Source organism: Spinacia oleracea, chromosome 2, assembly GCF_020520425.1.
Source record: "Spinacia oleracea cultivar Varoflay chromosome 2, BTI_SOV_V1, whole genome shotgun sequence".
Lineage (NCBI taxonomy): Eukaryota > Viridiplantae > Streptophyta > Magnoliopsida > Caryophyllales > Amaranthaceae > Spinacia > Spinacia oleracea.
This window is the reverse complement of record NC_079488.1, coordinates 75,863,115-75,885,571: the sequence shown is the minus strand read 5'-3', so window position 1 is coordinate 75,885,571 and position 22,457 is coordinate 75,863,115. Positions and strand designations below refer to the sequence as shown.

Below are 22,457 nucleotides of genomic sequence, written 5' to 3'. Positions count from 1 at the left end.
AGGAGAGAGACAATGTGAGTATTAAATACCTCAAATTCAAAAATTTTGAAATCTGAAATTTTTGCCAGCAATGAATAACGGAGTCCGTTATTTCCAAGTGGGCCTCTCTCTTTTTACGGTGAAAATACCATAATGCCCCCACTTGTGTCCAGATTGGACACAAGCCATTATGGAGCAAGACTTCCTCAAAGGTATAGTGATACTCTCATCATAGAGGATAAAAGTGTCATTTCAGCCCTGAGCACCATCTTTGATAACTCAACACTATAAAATGAAAACTAGGGTTTTACAGCACAAAACTATCATTAGTTTAAGAATGAGGCAGGGAGAGGCCTTGGGAGTTTTCCGAGGACCGTTTTGCCACTCTTCCGTGATAACCGCCGTAACTGGTGGTTCATCTTTAGCCGGTGATTTCTCCGACCACCATCAAAACGGCCCTCTGAGATATCGTAGAGCTTAATTTCACAGTTTCGCTCTCTTTCTCTGATACCCTTTTCTTTCTTTTTTTTCCTTTTCTGGGTGCTGAATGTCTGATCTTTGGCTCTGTTCTTGCTAATGAGCTATTGGATTCACCCTACCAAACTACGTACTCCGTACATATATATATACACACACAAATAATACTACGTACTCCCTATGAATGAGGCAGTGATGAGTTTAATTGCTAAATTAGTCGAACAATTTGGTTTCTGGAGCGTTTTACGAGGTGGGTGAGTTTTACCATTTGGCCTGGCAGCAATCCGTTGGGATTAAGGCTTTGTTTGTTTGATAGAAACCCTAATTTGTTAGGGGTGTTTGAGTTTGTGAGTGTGATTTTTGATTGATTTGCCGCCATGGTAGATCTTTCCCCACCTCGAATGTACCGCCAAATTGTTTGATGAAATGCAGATCTGAGCCTCCTCCTCCCTACCCCCAACCAATCAAACAAAACCCCAGATTCAATGCATGAAATTATTAGTTGCTTGTGATTTTTATTCAACATTAGTTGCTCATTAAACTGTGTTTTTTTTAATGAATTAGTGAATTTTAGTGGTAGTGAAGTAGTAATTTTTTTGGTTCTTTGAATTGTTTGATTAGGATGGAAAAAGAGTGGTTCTTTTTTGCTTGAAATTGGCAATGTAGCTGCTTAGTTTTAGGGAATATTATGTTGAATAGTGTGATACTTTTGGTATTACTTGTATGCAGTTGTTTCACAGATAGTCTTGCAAGATGAAAATTTTGATATCTGGTTGAGAAAGAACTATTGAATAGATGTAGAGGTTATTTGTATCCTTGTATGTGTCTACCTTGTTGAATTGGCAAGGAAGTAATAGTGATTCACTGATTTGATTGCTGAAGCTTTAATTTGCTGAACCGTGTGTTTCAAAACACCCAGTCGTAGTGTATTCATGTAATTGTTAATTGCTTGAAGCTTGGTGGGTTTAGTGTTGGAGGGATTATTTACATTTTGTTGTTTCTAATGTGAAAATTCACATTTTAGGTGGAGATATATTTATCTGCATAGTGCATAATATGAAATGTGAATAAATTTCTTGCCTTTTGCTGTTCTGGATAAGTGGATAGTACCTTTTTCCATGTTACAAGCTTAAGTGAACCAAGTAAGCCATCTGGGGTGATCTTTCTCCTGGAGCATGCCATTCTGTTTCACCAGCATCAATATTACCTGCTTTTATGGGTAGTCAGTCATAAGAATGATGTTCAGATAGAGTAAGAGTGTTTAAAGGGCTGCTGCAGTGCTGGCCTGTTCTCTGAGGTCTTGTGTGTGTCCTTTGGTATCTTCTCATGGCTTCTGTTTTCATGCCAAAGATAACTGCTGACTGTTCATTTCAGGAAGTATCGAGTTCTTCTATTACCTTTGGTATCCCCAGGTGTTTGTAGTTTGTAGTTTGGGTGACATACAATTTCCTGCTGTCTAGATACAGCAAACAAATGAATATCACCTAGTTGTTTCAGTTCATGGTTCAAACATCAGAACTTCAGAAGCTGTAAAAATGATCATGGACCTTCGACTGAGGGTCAGTTGTCTCTTTTGTATCCGCTACATATACTAGATCGTTTTGTACAACATGAGGAGATCATCAGGTGTATTTTGTATTTTGGTTTCATTTCAACTTAGTTATATACTGGATCAGTAGTTGCTTTCATTGGTTGTGTGTATACTGACTACTTTCAAAGTCTGTATTTCTTCAATAAAGACGGGGCTGGAAATCTAAAAAGTAGTTATCTTTGTGGATTATGTTGTTACTTATTTGTTCAATTATTATTATTATTGTAATTCTTTTTTAAGAAAGAGATTTCTTTAGTTAGTTTATCAAGCATGATTATGTTTTATCATAAACCATTTTCGATTGATGAAAGCTGCTCTCAAATGTTGATAACTTGATATTGCCAACATTTAATCCTTTGTAGTGTTGTTACATTACATTATCAATTCAAATTACTCCCACCATTATTGTCAAGCAAATATCCAATAGAGGGCACCATGAGTCAATTTGCACATTCTTAGATACACCGGTATTTGGAGTACACTACCTGGGTTTAGGTGCAAATTCTTAGACGCACCGGTGTTCGGAGTAAGACTAGTTGCTCAACCGGTGTTCCGAGTACGATTGCACTATTTATCATGCTAAATACTTTGTATCCAAAAGAGGGAATCACGAGTCAAGTTTTACATTCTTAGACGATGCACCTGAAGTACACTATCCGAGTCAAGGTGCATATTCTTATGTGCATTGGTGCCACGGTCTGAATGTTTTGACACCGAATTCGTGCTACATTCTTGCTTTTTAGTAGCAAGGATATGTCCTTCATAAAAGATTAATTTGAATTAGCTATAAACTATAATAAACACTTGATTGATAGTAACATCGTAATTCTATCTAAAGCTAGAAAACTACTCCTAGGTTGGATCTTAACAACTCGTGTCCAGAATACGATTACATTACACTACAAGTCTACTCACACTCTCACAGTTTTTCTTTGCCAGGTGAGCTAGGTGCTATAGACGTTATTGCCCTTAGAGCATCTCCAATGGTTGTAGCTAGGGACTAGCTTGAAATTTATAAAAGTTTCAAGCTAATAGCTAAACCATTGGAGTGAAAATAACAAATTAGCTTTGCCAAGTAAATTAGCTTAAACAAGCTAATTTGCTTGACAACTAGCTCTCAAAATTGCCAAATGAAGTAATTAATTGACAAGTGGACAAGTGGAATAAATTTAAATAACAAGCTAGTTGCTAGCCATTGGGGCACAAATTAGCTAGACAATAAAATAGCTTGAAATCTTATGTGGCATAATAAGCTAATTGTCAAATTAGCTTACCATTGTGGATGCTCTTATGGCCTTAGTCCAGTGTCCCTCCTAAAGCCAAATTTAAAGGGTAAAGAATGTCAAATTCACAAGCACCACCTTCCCGTCTTTCCCAAGTAGTCAGCACTATAAAAGGAGCAAAAGGGCAGAGATGATGGTTTACGGTTGAATGAGGCAGGGAGAGGCCTTGGGAGTTTTCCTAGGACCGTTTTGCCCCTCTACCTAGATGATCGCCTCCCCCGGCGGTCATCTTTAGCCGGTGATTTCTCCGACCACCGTCAAAACGGCCTCTCTAAAGGAGATTAAGCTAAGCTCAAATCTCTGCACCTTCATTTTCTCTCTCCTCCTCAGTCCACAACTCCACACTCTGTCTTTTTCTATGCATGCATCTATCTATCTACTTACCTCACAAGTCACTACATAACATCAGACATTTGGAAATTGATCAATAGCTGTTATTTAGAGGCTGTGATGAGTTTAAACCGTTCAAAGTAGTCAATTTCAATTTGGGTTTGGAGAATTATTCCGAGGTGTGTGGTAATTTTCCCTTTGGCCTGGTAGAAATCAAATGATGGGAGCTGTAAAGGGCAGTGATGTATACGGGATTCGGCCCCGGGTCTCGTGTACATTAGCTAGCTATCAAATTGAACTCTGTTTGGTTCAGGGTTAGGGTTTAGGGTTTTGGTTTTTGCCTCCAATTTGATTGTTTGCCGCCATGGTAGAATACCCACCTCGAAGTTCTTCACTCAATTGTTTGATGAAATGTGGGTCTGAGCCTCCTAAAAAGAAAAAGAAAACAAAACCCAGATTCAATTTCAGGGGAAATAAAATTGGAAGCTAGCAATGGTGAGATTGCTGACAAGGTAATATTTGTAAAATTTTACCCTTTTTGTTTGTAGTTTGAATTTTGTGAATATTATTGTTAAATAGACATGAAATATTTGTTTGCATGTGATTTTTAAAGTTTGATTTGAGATAGTTTTAAGGGGTTTCTTGTTCTTCGGTATGAAAGTTTCAAGTTTGTCGCTGGATTCCTAAATTGGCGAATTCAGGATATTATTTAATCAGTTTAAGATGAATAGAATTGAAGTTGAAGTTGTTGGATTCTGCATTATTGATTACATAAATGGTAAAGGTTGGTTCTTTTATAATTGAAATTGGGAATGTCATTTGTATCAAAGGTATAAGAACTAGACTAAATTGTAGCAACTAGTTGAGTAATAATAGTGGTAGTTTTGATGTTTATCGCTTTTGCATTTCAGGATGTTTGTTCAGCAACATGGAAGGGCATATGATGTACGAGTAACGACTAGTTGAGTAATAAACATGGTTAGTTTTAAGAATGAGGTTTGGAGAGGCCATGGGAGTTTCCGAGGACCGTTTTGCCCTTCTCCTTTGATGACCACCTTCACAGGCGGTCATCAATGGTCTATGATTTCTCAGAACACTCAAAATGGTCCTCAAAGAGAATGTGAGGAGTTCAATGATCGATATCATTAATTTGAGCTATGTGTTATACTTTTATGCAGCTTCTCTGGAATGTTATATTGCTGTTCGGACCAGAACCTTAATCTGGCGCATTAGACCAACTCGGCCATCTCAACTTAATCAAAATTCTGTTTTTTTTGGGGTGTCAGTTGAGCTCACTGAACCACCACTGGGAGAGGATGTGGGAGTTTTGTGGACCGTTTCCCCCCTCTCCTTTGATGGTTGCTCCATATTCACTTTTACCGGCAGTCATCTGTTGCCGATGATTGCTCCAAACACTCAGAAAACGGTCCTCTTAGAGAATGTGCTAAGCTGAATATCTTCAATCAAGTTCTTTCTTATGCAGCTTTGGTAGACTCTCTACATTACCCCCATAACAAATAATTCATACGAGGCTGTGATGATTGTATGTCGTTCTACATAGTCATAATCAAATTAGGTTCGGAGCTTCTTTGAGGTGTGGATAATTTACCATTTGGCTTGGCAGCAATTAAATGATGGGAGCCACAAAGGGAAGCAATAAACATTAAACACCACCCATTGAGAGCTATCCCCGCTGCATGTTGTGGTTAATTTGTTATGACTGCTGGCACCCTCTTAATTGATTTGCCGCCATGGTAGTTTCTCCACCTTAAATTCTCCACCAAATTGTATGATGAACCGTAGATCTGAGCCTCCGTAATACCTCCCTCCTGAAAGAAAGAAAAACAGCGGTTTAAGAAAAAAAGAATGGGAAGCTAGCAATGTTGACAACTGACAAGGTAATAGTATACTCCGTATTACATTATTTTTTGTGTGGCTTTATTTTGGGAGAATATGCCATTTAAGTTACCCATATGAGTAAATATTTGAAATTGATTCGAGCATTTCTTGTTTTTTTTGGATGTGAAAGTTCCTTGCTTAGGAGTATATCATAAATTGTTGAAAGAAATCGATTCTGTATTTGTTTACACTTAACTGATCGTGAAGAAGATATTAAGGTGGACAGAATTGAAGTTGTTGGATGTCTGAATTGCTGGTTTCAGGTGGTGAGATTGAATTAAGCTGGTAAAAATTGGCTCTTTAATGGTTGAAATCGACATATCAGCTGTATCTAAAGGTCCAGTATAAGAACTAGATTAATTATGCGTAATTGAGTGCAGACACACTTAAAACTATGATGGGTAAGATATGTCATGTTTTATGGAACAGTACGTGTATCGGTACATCTATAAAGTCCATCGTGGTCTTAAATTTGAGGTTCTTGTTTGGGGGAATCCTGGGTCTAAAAGGAAAAGGTAGCCCAATTTAATGTGTATACTTATTTGTGTTGTTTTTCTTCATTAGTTTGAAAAAATGTTTTGAATATGGGAACATTTTGAATTATTTGCAGGTTTTCCCAGTACTAATGCATCCACTGAAGAAGGCCTCCATGAGCCTGCTTTTGAGCTAAGCTTCAATACGAGGTCTCTCCTTTGTGCTTTTTAAATTCTCATATCGATGTATCCTTCTGGCTAATGTTGCAAGATATGAATTTCAGGTATTTGCTCTCACCAACTGAGCTATATCAGGGGAATCAGGAGTCGTAGGCTCATAGTAGTATTCGATCTACATTGGGTTTATTTGTGGATGAGATGATTATGTAAAAGGCTGTGATGATTCCATTTTTTTACTTCATTTATTCGCTTACCCCCCTGTCCTGCCCAGGATTGCTAAAGATTTACCTTTTGCTTTTTCCAAAGTCAAACATCTCAAGCTTTGACCATAAATTCTCACCAACAAAAAAAGAACATAATCATGTGGGATCTTGTTAGATTCGTCCGAGAGTATATTATTTAGAATATCAACTTTTAGTTGTGTGACTAAAGAATTAATGGTCAAAGGTTTGTCTTGAATTGTTGACCGTGAATGAAGCAAATGGGGAATCTGTTGGGAGCATCCTTTGGGGGTGGTATGAGTAGTAAATGAAGGGGAACAAGCTTTTGCCATTGGCTTGGCAGCGTGAGCTTTGCTTACTTTGCCGCCATGGTATTAAACTTATGCCCAATTAAAGGTGTTTCTGAGCCTGTCAACTCGTGTAAAATGTGTATGCATGCAATTGATGGATGATTCACACATTCGAATTAAAGCTATCCCTCCTTTCCGCTTGTCTATATCAAGGCTAGACCTTTTATTTTTTTTATATAGAAAAGGCTAGACTGTGTTACTGATAACACTAATGGCGTTGCTGTTTTCAACTGTGTTTTGTGAAATAAACCCAATAGAAGTGAAATGTAGGTAGAAGAAAGATTGGTCTGTTGAAGTGTGCTTGGCATCGGCATATTGCAGTTTTATTATAGGAGAGTCGCAAATGCTAGATAATAATCGGTATCTGAGCATGGAGGACCTTATAGGTTTTGGTTGATTTTCGCCATGGCTCGACTTTGGGTCCCTTCCCGATTCCTATAACAGTATAACTAATGAAGGGTGTATCCCTTTCTCTCTCATGCACATTTGAATTTTGTATGAATGCATTGCAGATATTTGATGAATGTTGATTGAAATATCTAATCACAGAATTGGGGAGGTGCAACACCAGCAGGAAGGGGCAAAAGGTATGAACCAGACTGTACCTTGCTTCTGTTAATTATGTTTGTTTGTTTGTTGTTTCTGGTCATGAAAGATCCCTGAGGTCCCTTGTTGAAATTGCGTATTTTATTCTGGAACTCCTTATATAGGATTATGCTGCTGCTATAAACAAAGACAACAGACCACCAGCGTAGGTAGTAACATGGTGCGTTGAGTAGATAGCATAAACATTAAGCTTAAAACATAAGATTTTCGAGGTTTGGAAATTTCATTATTAAAGCTGTACCATAATAATGGTGCCTACCATTATCATCACTCTCCTCTTTGTACTCAATTCTGACATTTCAATGTGCTTTCTGCTGACTTCCTGATTTTTTTATTCAAATGACTCCTTTATTTGGGGGGCGCATTTGGACTTGATGCTGATCAAAACTTTGCAGGTTGGCTTACATACTTCTTGCAATCAAAATAGCTGCATCAAGTATTTTGTTGGTTCAGAGGCAACTTCGTATTTTGTAAGGGTACTAGTTGCAACTTACAACTCTAGTACGTAGTGATTGTTGATTGTTCTTTCATGTGTATAACGTCAAAGAGGGTAGAAATGTGTAAACCCTCCTAGGCATTATGTTGATTAGTAGATATATAGCGATGTTGTGCTTGTTGAAACAAACGGAGCCTACATTGCAAAAATGTTGTATTTTGGTTTACATAGTTAAAAATTAATGGTTAGCTAAAACGCTTTCCATATTTAGGTATGTAAACTCTCCTATCATGGTCCTTCCAAGCAGTTTTCTCTTAGGACTAGGGCAAGCTGAGCCATTGCTACTATGTTTACTTGTATTCAAAGGTGATACAACAGAGCTATTATCCCATAAGTACTTATGCTTGCCCGAATGCTGCGTGTAAATGTGTAGTAGAGTATTGTTGTGTGATATTTCAAGGGATTTTTAAATTCTCCGATCACTAAAAACAATCTACGTACGTCGTTCAAATATGGTTCACTGCTACTCCTTCAATAGAAACATCGTGGTGGGAATAGAGATCCGTAATGCTTAAGTAGATCACCTTTTAGAACTTTCATGTAGAGCTATTAGAGCTTGGCATGCAAACACACGGGCTAGCTGATCCCGACACGGCATGATGATGAGTCGTCGGTCGTGTATGAACATCATGAGCACGACGGATCGTCCCGTAAGTTGACATAACTCAGGAGCAACATGTGTCTTAATTAGGGACTATCTGGGAACACAATATAGCTAGCCGCTCCTACAATACGTGGGCTACTCCCTTTCTAGCAGAAGTTATTGCACTCAGCAATGGATTATTATTGGCAATGGAAAACAATATTCAAAATTTTCATCGAGGGTGATAACTTACTAATTCATATTTGGCAGCAACGTGTTCAATGTCCGTGAAAAATACAATTGCTTATGGATGACAACAAACAACTTCTTTTTAATTTCGATAGTCATATTTTGCTGAATGTATATCGAAAAGTTAACCGCTTTGTTGGTTACGTTGCATCTATTGGCCACCGGCACCGCACTGAGTATAACTTATGTGTACTTTTCCTGTTGTTTTAAAATAAAAAATTACTCCGTATTTGCTTCGAGAATTTGCTAGTTTACCGAGGAAGAAAGGTTTGTAAGGGAGATGCAAAGACATTAATGCCCTCAGTTCGTTCAACAGATCAAAGGGGCTAATGGGCTATCCAAAACAATGAGGGCAAAAACGACAATTTTGGTGCGAATGAGCTACAAAGGCAATATAAATTACAAATGAGGGCGGGGGATTCGAACCTGAGACATATCGTACACAGGCCTTCAATCTTAACCATTGGGCCAACACATCATTGGTAGGGCAAATACGACAATAGACAAACAAGAGAAAGACAACTCCATAAAAGATCAAATTGGGGGAAAATTAAGGGTTCTAACGATAGAATGAGGCCCGGAGAGGCTATGGGAGTTTCCCGAGGGCCGTTTTGCCCCTCTCCGTGATGACCACCTTAACCGGTGGTTCATCTTTAGCCGGTGATTTCTCCGTCCACCGTAAAACGGTCCTCAATCAAACATCCTTAACCATGAACCCAAAACCCTAAAGAGAAAAGAAATAACAAAAATGAACATGCAGTAGCAGCAACCGCAGTAGTAGTACTCGTAGTACCAATAATGAGGCAGTGATGATAAAGAATCGTTTCACAGTATTCAAACTTTCAATTTTGGGTTTGTGGGCATTTCTTATCTTGGGTGGTTTGCCATTTGGCTTGGCAGCAATTTGATGGGTGTTTTGCATGTTGGTGGGTTGAGATTTTTCTCTCTCCTCAAATGTGCCCCTTTTCAGTTTTGCTTTGCCGCCATGGTAGATTTCCCCTTGCTTGATTTGCCTCACCAAATTGTTTGTTTGATGCTATGCCGATCTGAGCCTCCTTTCCTTAGAAAGATTTTTAATTGTTTTTCCTCCCACCCCCCCTCTTTTTTGGATGATTTGACGTGGAACAAAATTGAGATGATTTGAATGCGGGGAAGATTGAGGTTACAGTTGGGTTTTTGAATTGTTGAAAGTTTGATGGTAAAGTTTAGTTCTTCTTTAAGCTTGAATTTGGTGAACAGAACTAGAGTAGACCACTGAAAAATGGAGCTAATTCTTCTTACAATAATAGGATTTAGGTCTTTTGTTATGCTTGAATTTGGTGAATAGAACTTGAGTAGACTATTGCAGTGACGAATGGACTAAATTCTTCTTATAATCATAGGATTTAATGAGAATTATATTGTTTATGGTTGTTTAGGCTCTGAATGTGGGGTTTAATGGTGACTATGTTGTTGGGGTTCTGAATTGTTGATTCTTGTATATGATTGAAGTGTGCATGCCATTTGCTTCAGTTTGGTGTATAATTGGAGTAGAAAATGGATGTTATCACAATATGAAAATGATATTTTGACATGATTTTGCATTACTATCTGCTATTAACAATGAATTACTAAGAATTTTTCAATCCTTTTGGTTGATTGCAGATGTTATTTTATATTCGACCAGTAGAACGAGACTTCACTGCGAATTTTTTATGATGAGTATGTTCCTGCCTTGTAAGTTTTCATGTAGAGGTATCTGTGTATTATGCTTCGTTATGCTTGATGTTCTTATTTTACGGTCTTTGTGTATTATTGTGGGACAAACTCTTTGCTTGTAATTGCGGATATTAAGCTGCAAACCAACTGCTTTTCTGACCATCTTATCATCCCGTACACTAATAGTTTAAATCTTTCCTAATAAGCAATCTCCAACTCCAGTAGCGTGTTCATGTATGAAGCTTGTGTCACTTGTAAATTATGCCCTATAGCTCTACTTTAACTAATAAGATAAAAGGTTGTATATATTACATTACCAGCATTTCTTTCTTTTTTCTTGCATTACTTTCTCACCATCCTTTGTTGCTACCTACAATGTTTTAGTTGTCAAGGACAAGTATACAAATGGGAATCTGAGGGTTTTGTGTACAGTGAGTCAGTGATCTGGTTCAAGTACCAACATAAACCACCGTCAAAGTACTATACTACTGAGTACTGAAGTCCTGTCTTATTTAGCTTCTTATCCCATTTTGAGAAACTAAGGATTTAGCAAAAAAAATTACCAGAAAGGGGTAAAGGATGTGATCAAGAAGTTCCAATTGGATTTCTCGCATATTCTCACATAAGTAGCAGCTACAACTTCTGCAAAACTAGTTATTGAAATAAATATAGAGCCAGGATATCACCTCAGTGGTTAAATGCATCTAAGAAGCAAGAACGGTAAAATTTTACTCAAATCATTTCTTTTATCGTTGACCTTTTAAGATTTAGATCAACAACATACGGGCTTGACGTTGGGGCTTTATGAAAAGTTGTGTTTATTTTATTCCATCCGAAAATAAAAAGTTGACATACATTGTATTTTCCCTCTTACAATCTTACATATTGAGGGAGAGAGCTAAAACAATATAAGAAAAAGATAACTCGTCCTTAATTTGGAGCTTCAGATTATAGGTTATACTATTATAGGTTCATCTTATAATTTGCAAAAGAAAAGCCAGCGTTCTCAAGTTTTTCTTGGATTTCATTAACACGCTTTGCCATTGGAAGAGTCAAGTAATTGGTCCAGTCTCCAACCTCCCCTTTCCTAAAATAAGCCTTGTTCTCATACCATTGATTGACCCTTCCACTCTTATTGACCTCCATTTCTTTCAAATTCTTAAGGCTGCACAGCTTTATTATCTCATCTATAGCATCTCCTTTTGCTTCCTCTTCCGAAAAAGGGCAGTTCAAAAATTCAGCTAACCTTATTATATGTGCTTTTGTGTCCTTCTTCAGCCCTTCAAATTCCAAGAATAACACCTTTTGTGGGTTTTTCATGCTCTCGTTCCAGTACCCCAACAAGTGATCTTCATAAGGCCCATATGGTAATACCCCCTTGCAATACTTATCTAGATGTTCCTCTATCATTTCCGTATCCAGCTTAATGCCCTTGTTTCTGTCAAACTCAAGCCAAAAATGACATGCTGAGACAAAATTGTCTAAAGGATTTCGACAAACATAAACGATTCGACATTTTGAAGACTTAATTGATTCAGGCAATGCCAGATATGGTATGTGGGTAGCAAAGAGCCGAGGCGAAGGTATTTCATCTACGTCTTGCTGACTTTCTTTGTAAACTTTAAACTCAAGGTGAGGGATTAGTTCATGAGGGTTTTTGGAATGCAAAGGGTGTTGAGAAATATGAGATATATTTTTCCGATTGATAATGGTGAATATGAGGGATTTTAACCATGTTGTACCAGCTTTGGGAAGACTGGCTAACATTATATCTGTATCTTGGGCATTAAAGTGGGTTTGAGATGCAATTATGCCCTCGAAGATAGGATCAACACACCAAAAACCCTGATATAGGTGCATTGGAAAACCAAACCATTTATCTTTAGGGAGGGAGAGTAGTAGCTGTTGTAACTCACCTTCCAATTGATCATGATGAGGTTTTGTGTTTTGGGATGAGGTTGCCATTGTAATGAAGTGGATACGTTAACTAGAGAGAGCATAAAAACAAGGGTGTACATTGTAGGCTACAAGCTTACAAAATATATATAGTTGGTTGTGGTAGTTTTGGATATCTGATCTGATAATGATTCTGGATATCTGATTTAATAATGATTCTGGATATCTAATCTAATAATGATTTTGGATATCTGATCTGATATTTATTTTGGAAATCCGATGAGATATTGATTTTGGATTGGATATCGGATATCCAATCTTTAAAAGTTGAGTATTTGATATCAATTCAGTTATCGCTTTTGGAATTTTGTACTTAGGATGTTGGATATTCTTTACATGAAAGTATACAGAAACGCAAAATTATACTCCGCCGTGCTTGCGAAGCTTAATGTCTTATCTTTCTTATTACTCCGTATTACTATTACTACTAATAATCTTGTTAATTTTCTCTCCCCCCCCCCCCCCCCCCCGATAAATAAACTGGGATCCTTTGAGGCTGTGATGAGTGGGAATCTTCAGGGCAATCAAATTTAATTTGGTTTTGTGGGGTTTTTGAGAAGTGGGGTTGTTTTGCAGATGGTTTTGCAGCAACTTTAGCGTTTAGTTTGCCATCAATGGGTATATATTTTCCCTTTCAAGTTCTTCCCCGATTTGTCTTGGTGAAATGCGGATATGAGCTTCCTTTGCTTCCACCCTTTTTTTTGGATTTTCAGTTAGTTTGACTTTGGAAGCTAGCATTGTTGATATGGTAATAAAATATATGACATGTTTTTTGTCCTGTTTACTTTTTGGAGCTCACTTGTGATCTTACACCTTGCTCACAACACTTTGCTCACTTACACACTTCCTTGCTTACAACATAATATTCTACACACCTATGAAACTGCATGTCGGCTAACAATATCGTGCACGATATTACTAGAGGGGAGAAAGTGGGCTTTGATAATTTCAGCATGGATAAGCTATAAAACTTTTAAGGTAGGATTGTTGCCCCTTCATCAAGGTGATCATCATCAATTTTGGTCACTAATGCTTGTGCTTTATCTAATAGTTGATTAGTTGAGCAACTTCTTGTGCTTTTCATGAAGCTTTTATTGCGTTGGTTGAGTCTCTCTATTGATAGGATTAAGGTTTTTTTTTTGGGAATTCTTTTTTCCCTTTTTACTAGCTTAGGTGTCATTAACTTAAGATAGGAAATGGAGAGGATCCCCCTGTTGGTCCGGCATCATTTGATGGTGTTGCCTTTTCAGTTTTCTTGTTTCCTTCAGCCTTTGCTTGATTTGCTGTAATGGTCCTCTTGGTGTCCCCTAATTGTTTGTGAAATGCTTGTCCGATCTTTCCCCTCTCGTCATCCCTCTCCTTGAAATTATATTTGACAATTCAATGTTTTTGTTTTGCTGGAAGATTAAGCACCCTTGAATGCCTATGGTGGTGGTGCTTTTGCGCGATCTGTTGTGAGCTTGGGGGGAACAGAGTTTGCTATTGATGGGCTGCATCAAGTATTACAGACTCGGGATTTAAGAGCTAGAAGCATTGTTTTTATCCGAAGTCACAGGATTAGACTTAGACTTGAAGGCAATTGTTGATGTAAATTGTTTTGTTTTGTATCTGACAAAGTTCCATACGATCTTGTTGCATTTTGTATATAATTATGCAGAGTGCATATTTCAACTGGTTATATGTCAACCAAAATACTCAATACCGGTTCTAATTTCTGACTTCTGAGGTTGCTTTCGGATTGAAACCTTGATTTTAGGATTGTGAATATGCAGGGAGAAGAAATCAGACTAATCAGTGTCCTCAAAAAACAGAATGTTGCCGTAAAAAAGCGTCAGAAAGTCAGAATTAAGTATAGTCAGCCGGCTCGGCCCTTGCAACATTTTCACCATGCCTGTTAAATGTTAATAGGACTATTAAAACACATTTAATGATAATATTCTTCAACATTCCACATTACTAACAGGGTGCAGGTAAGATTGTATCCTAGATCTTGAGTACCACCCTTGACCCATCAATTAAAACCATAACTGAAATTGGGATTGCTCTTGTCATTATAACCTTTGTTACTTAACTTACTTGGATTCAAATATTCATGTTTGACAAGGGTGTCCAAACTGTTGGACTCATAATTTTTAATACAAAAGGTCTTGCGCGCAACAGGTGTACAATAAATTTATTGTACACCAAAATAACTTTAATCTATTTTTTTTGTAACTTTAACCTAGTTTTGATTAACTTTTATATTAGTAAAAAAAATGTTGATAGATAAACATTTTAAAGGATTAAATGATTAATTTTATACATTATTAGTGATTTTGATGAAATAAGTTTTATTAAAATGAAAAAATTTATCACTAAAAAATACATAACTTTTACATATATAAGCCCAACTTTTAAGCATTTTGAGTTAATTTTTACTCCGGTGTACAATAATTATTGTACAACCCTTGTAAATAAGAATTTGTGTTTTTATGTGATTTTAGCCGAAAATAAAGTGTCGATATTCTTGAAGTGTTTGAGTTACACAGAAGTATTTTTTTTTTCCATCGGTGAAAACGTAGAAAGAGAAACTAAAGAAAAACTAAGGTGCAAAAGTAAAAGATGCTGAAGCAGAGCGAATAACTTCCCCATTCCTTACATCATGTGCCAAATCGTGAGCTTGTCGAACCTGGTCACGAGTCACGACCGACCTTGTGGATTGAGCACCTGATAAAAGACTTACCTTTTTTCAGAAATTAAACTTAATCATGTGCCTTTAAGTTCTGATTGCGGAGAAATTCCGAGTTAATCTCAGAGATTGGAAAAAAATTCCAATCAAATGGCATTTTCGTAAATATTTTACCCGAACACTGTAGGTGGTATAAAGCTAAGTGATTGACGGTATATTTATAGTTGTAGATTGTTTGTTAGTAGAAGCTTATTGTATATTGTGAGCTGTTGACTGTATATTATATAGTTGTTGATGTGTTATGAAAATACAATAATGACCGTACATGTGGTCCACATTTGATGACATGTCACTGTACTTTAACCAACATTTAATGGCATTTTCAAAATAAAATCATCAATTATTTACGAAAATTCCATTTGATTTTCCAATAAATGAGACTAGTATTGAAGCCCGTGCGATGCACGGGTTTGTCAATTTTCATACATATCATCGTATAGAAATAGGTATTTTATAAATTATAAGTATAATAGAAAGTAGAATTCTATTGTATGCTTAATAATAGTTATTATGATTTAAATTTATGATATGAATTAATCCAAATATTGAAGGTTTAATATAAATAAAACTCTATTACATATTTGATAATTATCTAGGCATAGAGTGTTTTATAGTATTACGAATATGCATAATCTCTATAACGAATATGCATAAGTATGTAATGGTATAGAATGAAGAATTGTATAGAATGGTCACATAAACTCTATTAAGGATATGCATACGTATGCAATTGTATAGAATGAAGAATTGTAATTATATCTACTTTTCTTCGTTGACTATTCTATCCACTCCCCATGGTATTTTGTCTTTGTGAAAATTCACTATTTGTAATTCTATCTTATTTTTTTAAATAGGATAATTGTATTTTTTTCTGTTATTTACTTAGTACTTATTTATCTTTTTTATTCTTAGTAAAATTTATCTCTTATTATCTTTTATTAGGTGCTTATTTATCTATTTTTATTTTAATAATCTGAAATATATTATTCAGAGATTTGATGACATGGAAATAACGCATACCCATCCAAAATAGTCCGCTATACTACGTATCAAAACTAAACAACGCTTTCTAATACATATGAACCTAATACAAAACACAAATACGATAACTACTCAAGACATAGGCATTTAAGTTTATAGACATAGCAAAATCATGATTGACCAAAAATGTGTGATATGCCAATAGCCCATAAAGAGATTTATGAGAACAAAGCATATAAACTTAGACGACATGGTTAGCAAGATGTGTCACAGAAAAACCATCAAAGAAACAACACAACATATCAACTGTTTCCCACGAATCAGAATTCACACCTTAAGCTTCATCCTCTCATGTTTTGAAACAATAAACAGACACCAAAAAATAACAATACTGGATAATAATCTCATCTGTCCCCGGGGTATAATTAACACCACATTGCGTCACATTGCATATTTTATCACAAAAACGTAGAAAGGAAGTAGGATAAATTCCCATCAAAAGCTTATATGTATATATATAAAAAGGTTGAAGAGAAGTAGGATAAATTTAAGTTGGAATCTATCTTATCATATTATCTATCATCTTATCTTATTAAGTGGTCAATCATGGCAAGACTCTAATATTCTTTATTTAATTAATTAATAAGTTAATAACATGTGATGACGTGGAAATCCTACGTGAACGCTCTAAATGTTCTCCAAAAAACTCCCCTTTATATATATATATTAGATTAACTCGAAAAGGCTCCTGATTGCGGTCTAATGGTACCTGATATCATATTTAGAGCTTGGTTTTTTTTAGTTTTTATTTGTCCTCTTAGGCTCGGTTCTCTTCACCTTATTTTCACTTATTTCAGGTCTGATAAGATAAAATAAGATAAAATAAGGGCCAATAAGATAAGATAAGATAAGTTCAGGGCCAATAAGATAAGATAAGATAAAATAAGATAAGTTCAGGGTCAATAAGATAAGATAAGTTCAGGGCCAATAAGATAAGATAGATAAGATAAGACAAGGTGAGGTAAATATTACTTAAAGTAATACTATAAGTTTCAATAAGATAAGGGTCAATAAGATAAGATAAGTTTCAATAAGATAAGATAAGATAAGGGTCAATAAGTTCAGATAAGATAAAGGTCAATAAAATAAGATAAGATAAAATAAGATAAGTTCAGAACCAACAAGATAAGATAAGATAAGTGGAATTCAGGTGAAGAGAACACTACCTGAGTCAAAGAAAAGACGAAAGACGTTAATGACCTCATAAATTTTCACTCAAAAGCCTAAATCCACGAGCGCACAAATCCACGAGCTCTCTTTAAAAAGAGCCCAAAGGGGCAAAATAAACCAGGGGTTCATATGAATGAGGCAGGGAGAGGCTTTGGGAGTTTCCCGAGGACCGTTTTGCCACTCTCCCTTGAAGACCACCTTCTACGGTGGTCTTCTTCAGCCGATGAGTTCTCCGACCACCGTCAAAACGGTCCTCATCCCGCGGGAAAGATTAACGGCTTCTCTTTCTTACTACTACTACGTACTGTACTCCGTATTAATTTCTATTCTACTACTACAACTACTACCGTTTCATCATGATCTTTATTTTCACCCTTCAAAATAAATAATAAAAAAAATATTGGGACCCTTTGAGGCAGTGATGAATGCGAACCGTTCAAAGAAATCAAATTCAATTTGGATTTGTGGGGATTTTTAAGAAGTGGGGTAATTTTCCATTTGGCCTGGCAGCAACCTTAGTGTTCAGTTTGCCGCTAAATGGGTAGATTTTGCTCCCCTTGAAATTCTCCCCCGAATTGTTTTGATTAAATGCAGATCTGAGCCTCCTTTCCTTCCACCCTTTCTGGGGAATTTTAGTTGCGAAGCTTGAAATGCTGTTATGGTAACGTTAGCTCTCGTGATTTTTTTCTCTGGGTAAGTACTTTTTTTCATATTGTGAAATTAGATTCTTGATCCATTTGCATGTAATTTCATGTCATTGATATGGGTAAAAGTTTGTTTTTTTCAATTTTGGGGTGTGGGAATTTCTTGCAGATTATTCAGAAGATTGTATGAAGTTTAATTCTAAGTTTGTTTTGTCAATGAATTGCTAGGGTTTGAAATTATTGATTTTAGATGGTAAATGTTGATTCTTTTATGGTAAAATTTGTTCATGTCAGTCTTAGTCAGGTGTTAAATTAGAGTTTTGATATTGCATGTTATAATTTATCACTTAATTTTGTATTTTTGTTTGCCTTTAAACAATGGATTGCTTAAAGTTTTGCAATGCTCTTGGGTGATTGCAGATGTTAGGTATATATCAACTAAAGAGGGGGCTTCACATCGATTATCTGATGATAAGTATGTTCCCTGCCATGTAAATTTTCATGGTGAGGTATTTATCCTGATTTTCGTCCTCCATGTGGCAAATTTCGAGTCTTTGTGTATTGCTGTTTTAGTATATTCTCTTTGCTCTACATGAAAATGTGTGAATTATTAGTCATCAAACTGTTAGACTGCAAAGAACTACTTGATGAAATGGTTATTTAGTTTGATTAGACATCAAAGAACTACTTGATGAAATGGTTATTTAGTACTTTAACGTTAAGGTTTTGGGATGCTACAGGTACTCAATACATCCACAAGCAATTTTTTCATTGTTCTTAATATACTTTTCTTACTTAAAGTGATTGAGGCTGTGTTAATGCACACTGATTATTAAGCTATTGCTTTCATATGGGTGATCCGGCGTTGAAGTGTTGATGGTTTGTTAGTTAAATGTACCAGGATCTCAGGGGAAAAAAGACTAGACAGTTCTTTACATTTTCTAAAATATTTCTGGCTTGAATTTTGAGAGGATGTTATGTGAATATTATTGCTAAAAAGACATTAAATATTTGTTTGTATTGGATTTTGAAATTTTGATTTGAGAACATCTTGGTTTTGGTTGACAGTTTTAAGTTTGCAGCGACAATAGTACATTTTTTGCCTAATAGAACTAAACTATTATAGTGACCGGTTGAATAATGGTAGTGATGGTTTTGATAATTGTTGCTTTTGTATTTCAGGGTCTTTGTTCGGCAACACAGAAGGGGTTTATGATTTATCAAAAACATGATGAGTTTAAGAATGAGGCTGGGAGAGGCTATGGGAGTTTCCTAAGACCATTTTGTTCCTCTCTTCTGATGACCAACTCTACTGGCAGTCATCAATAGCCCATGATTTCTCCAAACACTCAGAAAATGGTCATCAGAGAAAAGGCTGCTGAGCCAGTTTCTTTTATTTGAGCATTCTTCTTCTCTTATGCAACTTCTCCGGAATCTTATATTGCTCTGTCTTTTCCAGTTCCATCTAAAGAGGTTGTCCTTCCTCCATCCAAATTGAGGATTGAGGATCAAAGTTTTCCAGAAATCCAATTTCGTAGTTACTCGCTCTGTCTTTGGTGAATCTTGTCTCAATTTCTTTCATTGCTAACTCTTTCAATTTGGATTGATTATTAGAAAAAAAAAAAATCAGACCCCCCTTGGTTAGGAACTTATGACAGAGGCTGGAGAGGCTATGGGAGTTTCTGTGGACCGTTTTGCCCCTCTCCTTTGATGACCACTTTTACCAGCGGTCATCTATATTGCAAATGATTTCTCCAGAACCAGAAAATGGTCCTTCAACTTGAATAGGGAGTTCCCAGTTGAGAAAGATGAATACGAAGCATGTGGAGTCTAGTGTCGTTTTTAAACTAATTGGAGGCAGTGATGATCATAGACCAAGGGCCTGTTCTTTTCACCTGTGAAACTTTTACTTATCTGAGCTTTCTGAACTGAACTTATGTATCTGAAGTTTCTGAACTGAACTTATATATCTGAAGTTTCTGAACTGAACTTATATATCTGAACTTTTTGAACTGAACTTATATATCTGAACTTTCTGAACTGAACTGTATGAACCTATTGAACATGGAACTTTTTAAGGTGAAAAGAACAGGGCTGCAGTAATCAGGCTCTTGAGAAACGGCCTAGAGGGTCTTGCATGTGCTTGGCAGGGCAGCAAATGGAACTCTTAGTTTATGAGTTTTGCCTGCTTTGCCGCCATTGCTTAACCTTAAGGCCCCTTTCTATGCCTGATGAAAGCGAATCTGAGCCTTGTTTTTCTCACAAAAAAATTTGTGGGGGATGGTTTCATTGGTTTAGTGGGGGCATAGAGGTAGAGGTTGTTTTTTCTCTTTTCACAAGTTTTGTGTCTTCATGAAATTTTCATGAAATGTTCCAACTGTCAGCCAAAGTGCTAACCACGGAACTAACCAGTGTCTAATTCTGATAAGGGGAATTCAGGTGAAAATAAGGAAGCCTCTCTTTGTGCATGTTTGTATTGGTTCTAATTATTTCCTGCCCTTGTTATGATTTCATCATGTATGAAAAGCTTATCTGAAAATCTTCCCTTCTCATCTCTCTTCCCTTACACTCATGTCTCACCCTTTCATTGCGCTGATTTCTGAGTTTTTGAAGGCGAACTGCAAACCACATCAAGGATTGTGAGTTTTATAGTCGGGACATCTGAATGTAGAGGGGAAAGATGACACTAGACACAAAAGAACAGGTGAATGTTTGCTAGGTTCTCAAATTTTGACTTTAGATGGTAATGGTTGATTTTCAGGGATGTTAATTAACAAGTTACATATGCATTTTTGCAGGTGGATAATTATTGGATACATATTTGGTTGTAGCTCACTCAAAAATCGTACAAAAGGGAGTTTCTGTTAGAGCTCTTAACCCTAATTCTGGAATGCTTGGCTCCAGTGGTTGAAAAAGGGCTTCCACCTCCTGCAAGTCTACTTCCTCCTTAGCCCATGCATATACTCCGTAGAAAGAATGATGATGATTAGCAAGAGAGATAGGGAGCTTACAGAAGGCGGCGTGTGTGCTGTTTTGGTTGAAACCGTGTCCGTGATGTATAATGAAGATTGACATCTTAGCAGCACTTACCAGCACAGAATGAACGAGGTATAATACTGTGGATTAAAACATATTTCACTCTTGGATCATTTTCCCATTGATCAAGAAAGCTTTTGTACTTAACCTGCATTTCTGCAACAAATTAAATACACACGAAGGTGGTAAATCAAGTGGCATAAGTCGCGGTTAGCGTTTTTACTTGTAACTGTCCAAGTCCATATAATTCAACTGCAAACGTTGAATCCATGGCATTGAGACCTTTGGGACGATGAAGATTCAAGAGTAACGCCATTTGGGTAAATGGTTGTCCTTGATGAATTCTTCCGCAGCAGAAGCGGAAGCCATGTGCAAAAATGAGCTAAATAAAGATGATTTTTAGAGACAAATTATAATAACTGCTAAATTTCCACTTTTTTACCATCTTTAACATAATCACAAATTTAACAAAATCTTATTTCATACATCTTAATAACTCTTTTTATATATGTATTAATTATAATAAGTTACATGCTTACATTGAAAGTTTATAAATTTTGTTCTTTGAAAGTTTGAACTAATTTTGTAATTTTAGTGAAACGGATGAAGTTTATGTCAAGACTCAAGTCAAGAGACTAGCAAATGAAAATTAGCCGTTTGCATAAAGTTCGTGTCGAGTCATAGGATGAACTAATTACAAGACACATTGGTAGGAAGGCCAAAATTGCTATGATTTTTTCAGGCAGAGTTTAAGTTTCAAGTTAGGTATGTGCACAATTGTACAAAAGTTGGTTCAATCTACATCAATTGATGTTCCTACTTTTTTTTTTTTTTTTTTGATGACGTGTTTTTCCAAATTCTCAATATTCACGGAAAATGACCAAAAAACAAAGTCATTACTGTAAGGGTACGTTTAGTTCGCACTGGGTAAACGGAATGAAATCAAGAATGAGATAGAAGGGGAATGGAAAGCAAACCCTTTGACATACATTGTTGTTTGGTAACCATATTTTATCTTCCACCTAATTCCTTCTCTCACAATTGCTCAAAAAATCCACAACGACCATTTTTGTGAAACCACCCATACCCTATTTCCGCCGCCGCTTCCCCCATCTCCTTCCGCCGCCGCCACTCCATCTCCTTCCTCCGCCGCCGCTGCCGACCTTCTCTTATTACCGTTGTCGACTACTTCATCTTCTCTACATATGTTGCCGCCCTTATCTCTTCATTATCTTATTTCTCACCATTTTCCATGGCAAATTTGATGTTTTAATGGTGTAATTCGACCATAAAAACTCCAGATCTGGAATGTTTATGGTCGAATTTGACCATTTAAATCATTATTATTGACTAAGAAAGGTAAGTTTTTGCGACCGAGGGGGGTTTTCGCGGAGGAGGGGTTTTTTTTTGCGGGTGGGTAGGCTTTTTTCGGTGAGTTAGGTCGGGTGGGTCGGCGGAAGTGGAGTG

General features: G+C 36.5%; 1 protein-coding gene and 2 long non-coding RNA genes across 12 annotated transcripts; 2 read left to right on the top strand and 1 right to left on the bottom strand.

The window, feature by feature from the left end:
- The first annotated feature begins 3,395 nt into the window (after positions 1–3,395).
- On the top strand, positions 3,396–14,089 carry LOC110777588 (uncharacterized). 10 transcript variants are annotated; one of them, XR_008928016.1, is made up of 8 exons: positions 3,396–4,172; positions 4,572–4,638; positions 4,839–5,558; positions 6,170–6,242; positions 6,317–7,370; positions 7,494–9,915; positions 10,362–10,418; positions 13,776–14,089. It is a non-coding gene; the product is annotated as an uncharacterized lncRNA (long non-coding RNA). The 10 variants fall into 10 exon arrangements; XR_008928018.1 differs by having other exon boundaries at positions 4,572–5,558; positions 7,296–7,370; XR_008928017.1 differs by having other exon boundaries at positions 4,572–5,558; positions 6,170–6,316; positions 7,296–7,370.
- LOC110777590 (cytosolic sulfotransferase 5) lies at positions 11,135–12,477 on the bottom strand. The gene has a single exon (XM_021982189.2). It carries the CDS (start codon positions 12,378–12,380, stop codon positions 11,379–11,381), a length of 1,002 nt encoding a protein of 333 aa, XP_021837881.1. The 5' UTR covers positions 12,381–12,477; the 3' UTR covers positions 11,135–11,378.
- Positions 14,090–17,381: 3,292 nt separating the features above from the next.
- LOC110777587 (uncharacterized) lies at positions 17,382–21,560 on the top strand. The gene is made up of 4 exons (XR_002530481.2): positions 17,382–18,003; positions 18,375–18,463; positions 19,137–20,658; positions 20,753–21,560. It is a non-coding gene; the product is annotated as an uncharacterized lncRNA (long non-coding RNA).
- The last annotated feature ends 897 nt before the right edge of the window (positions 21,561–22,457 follow it).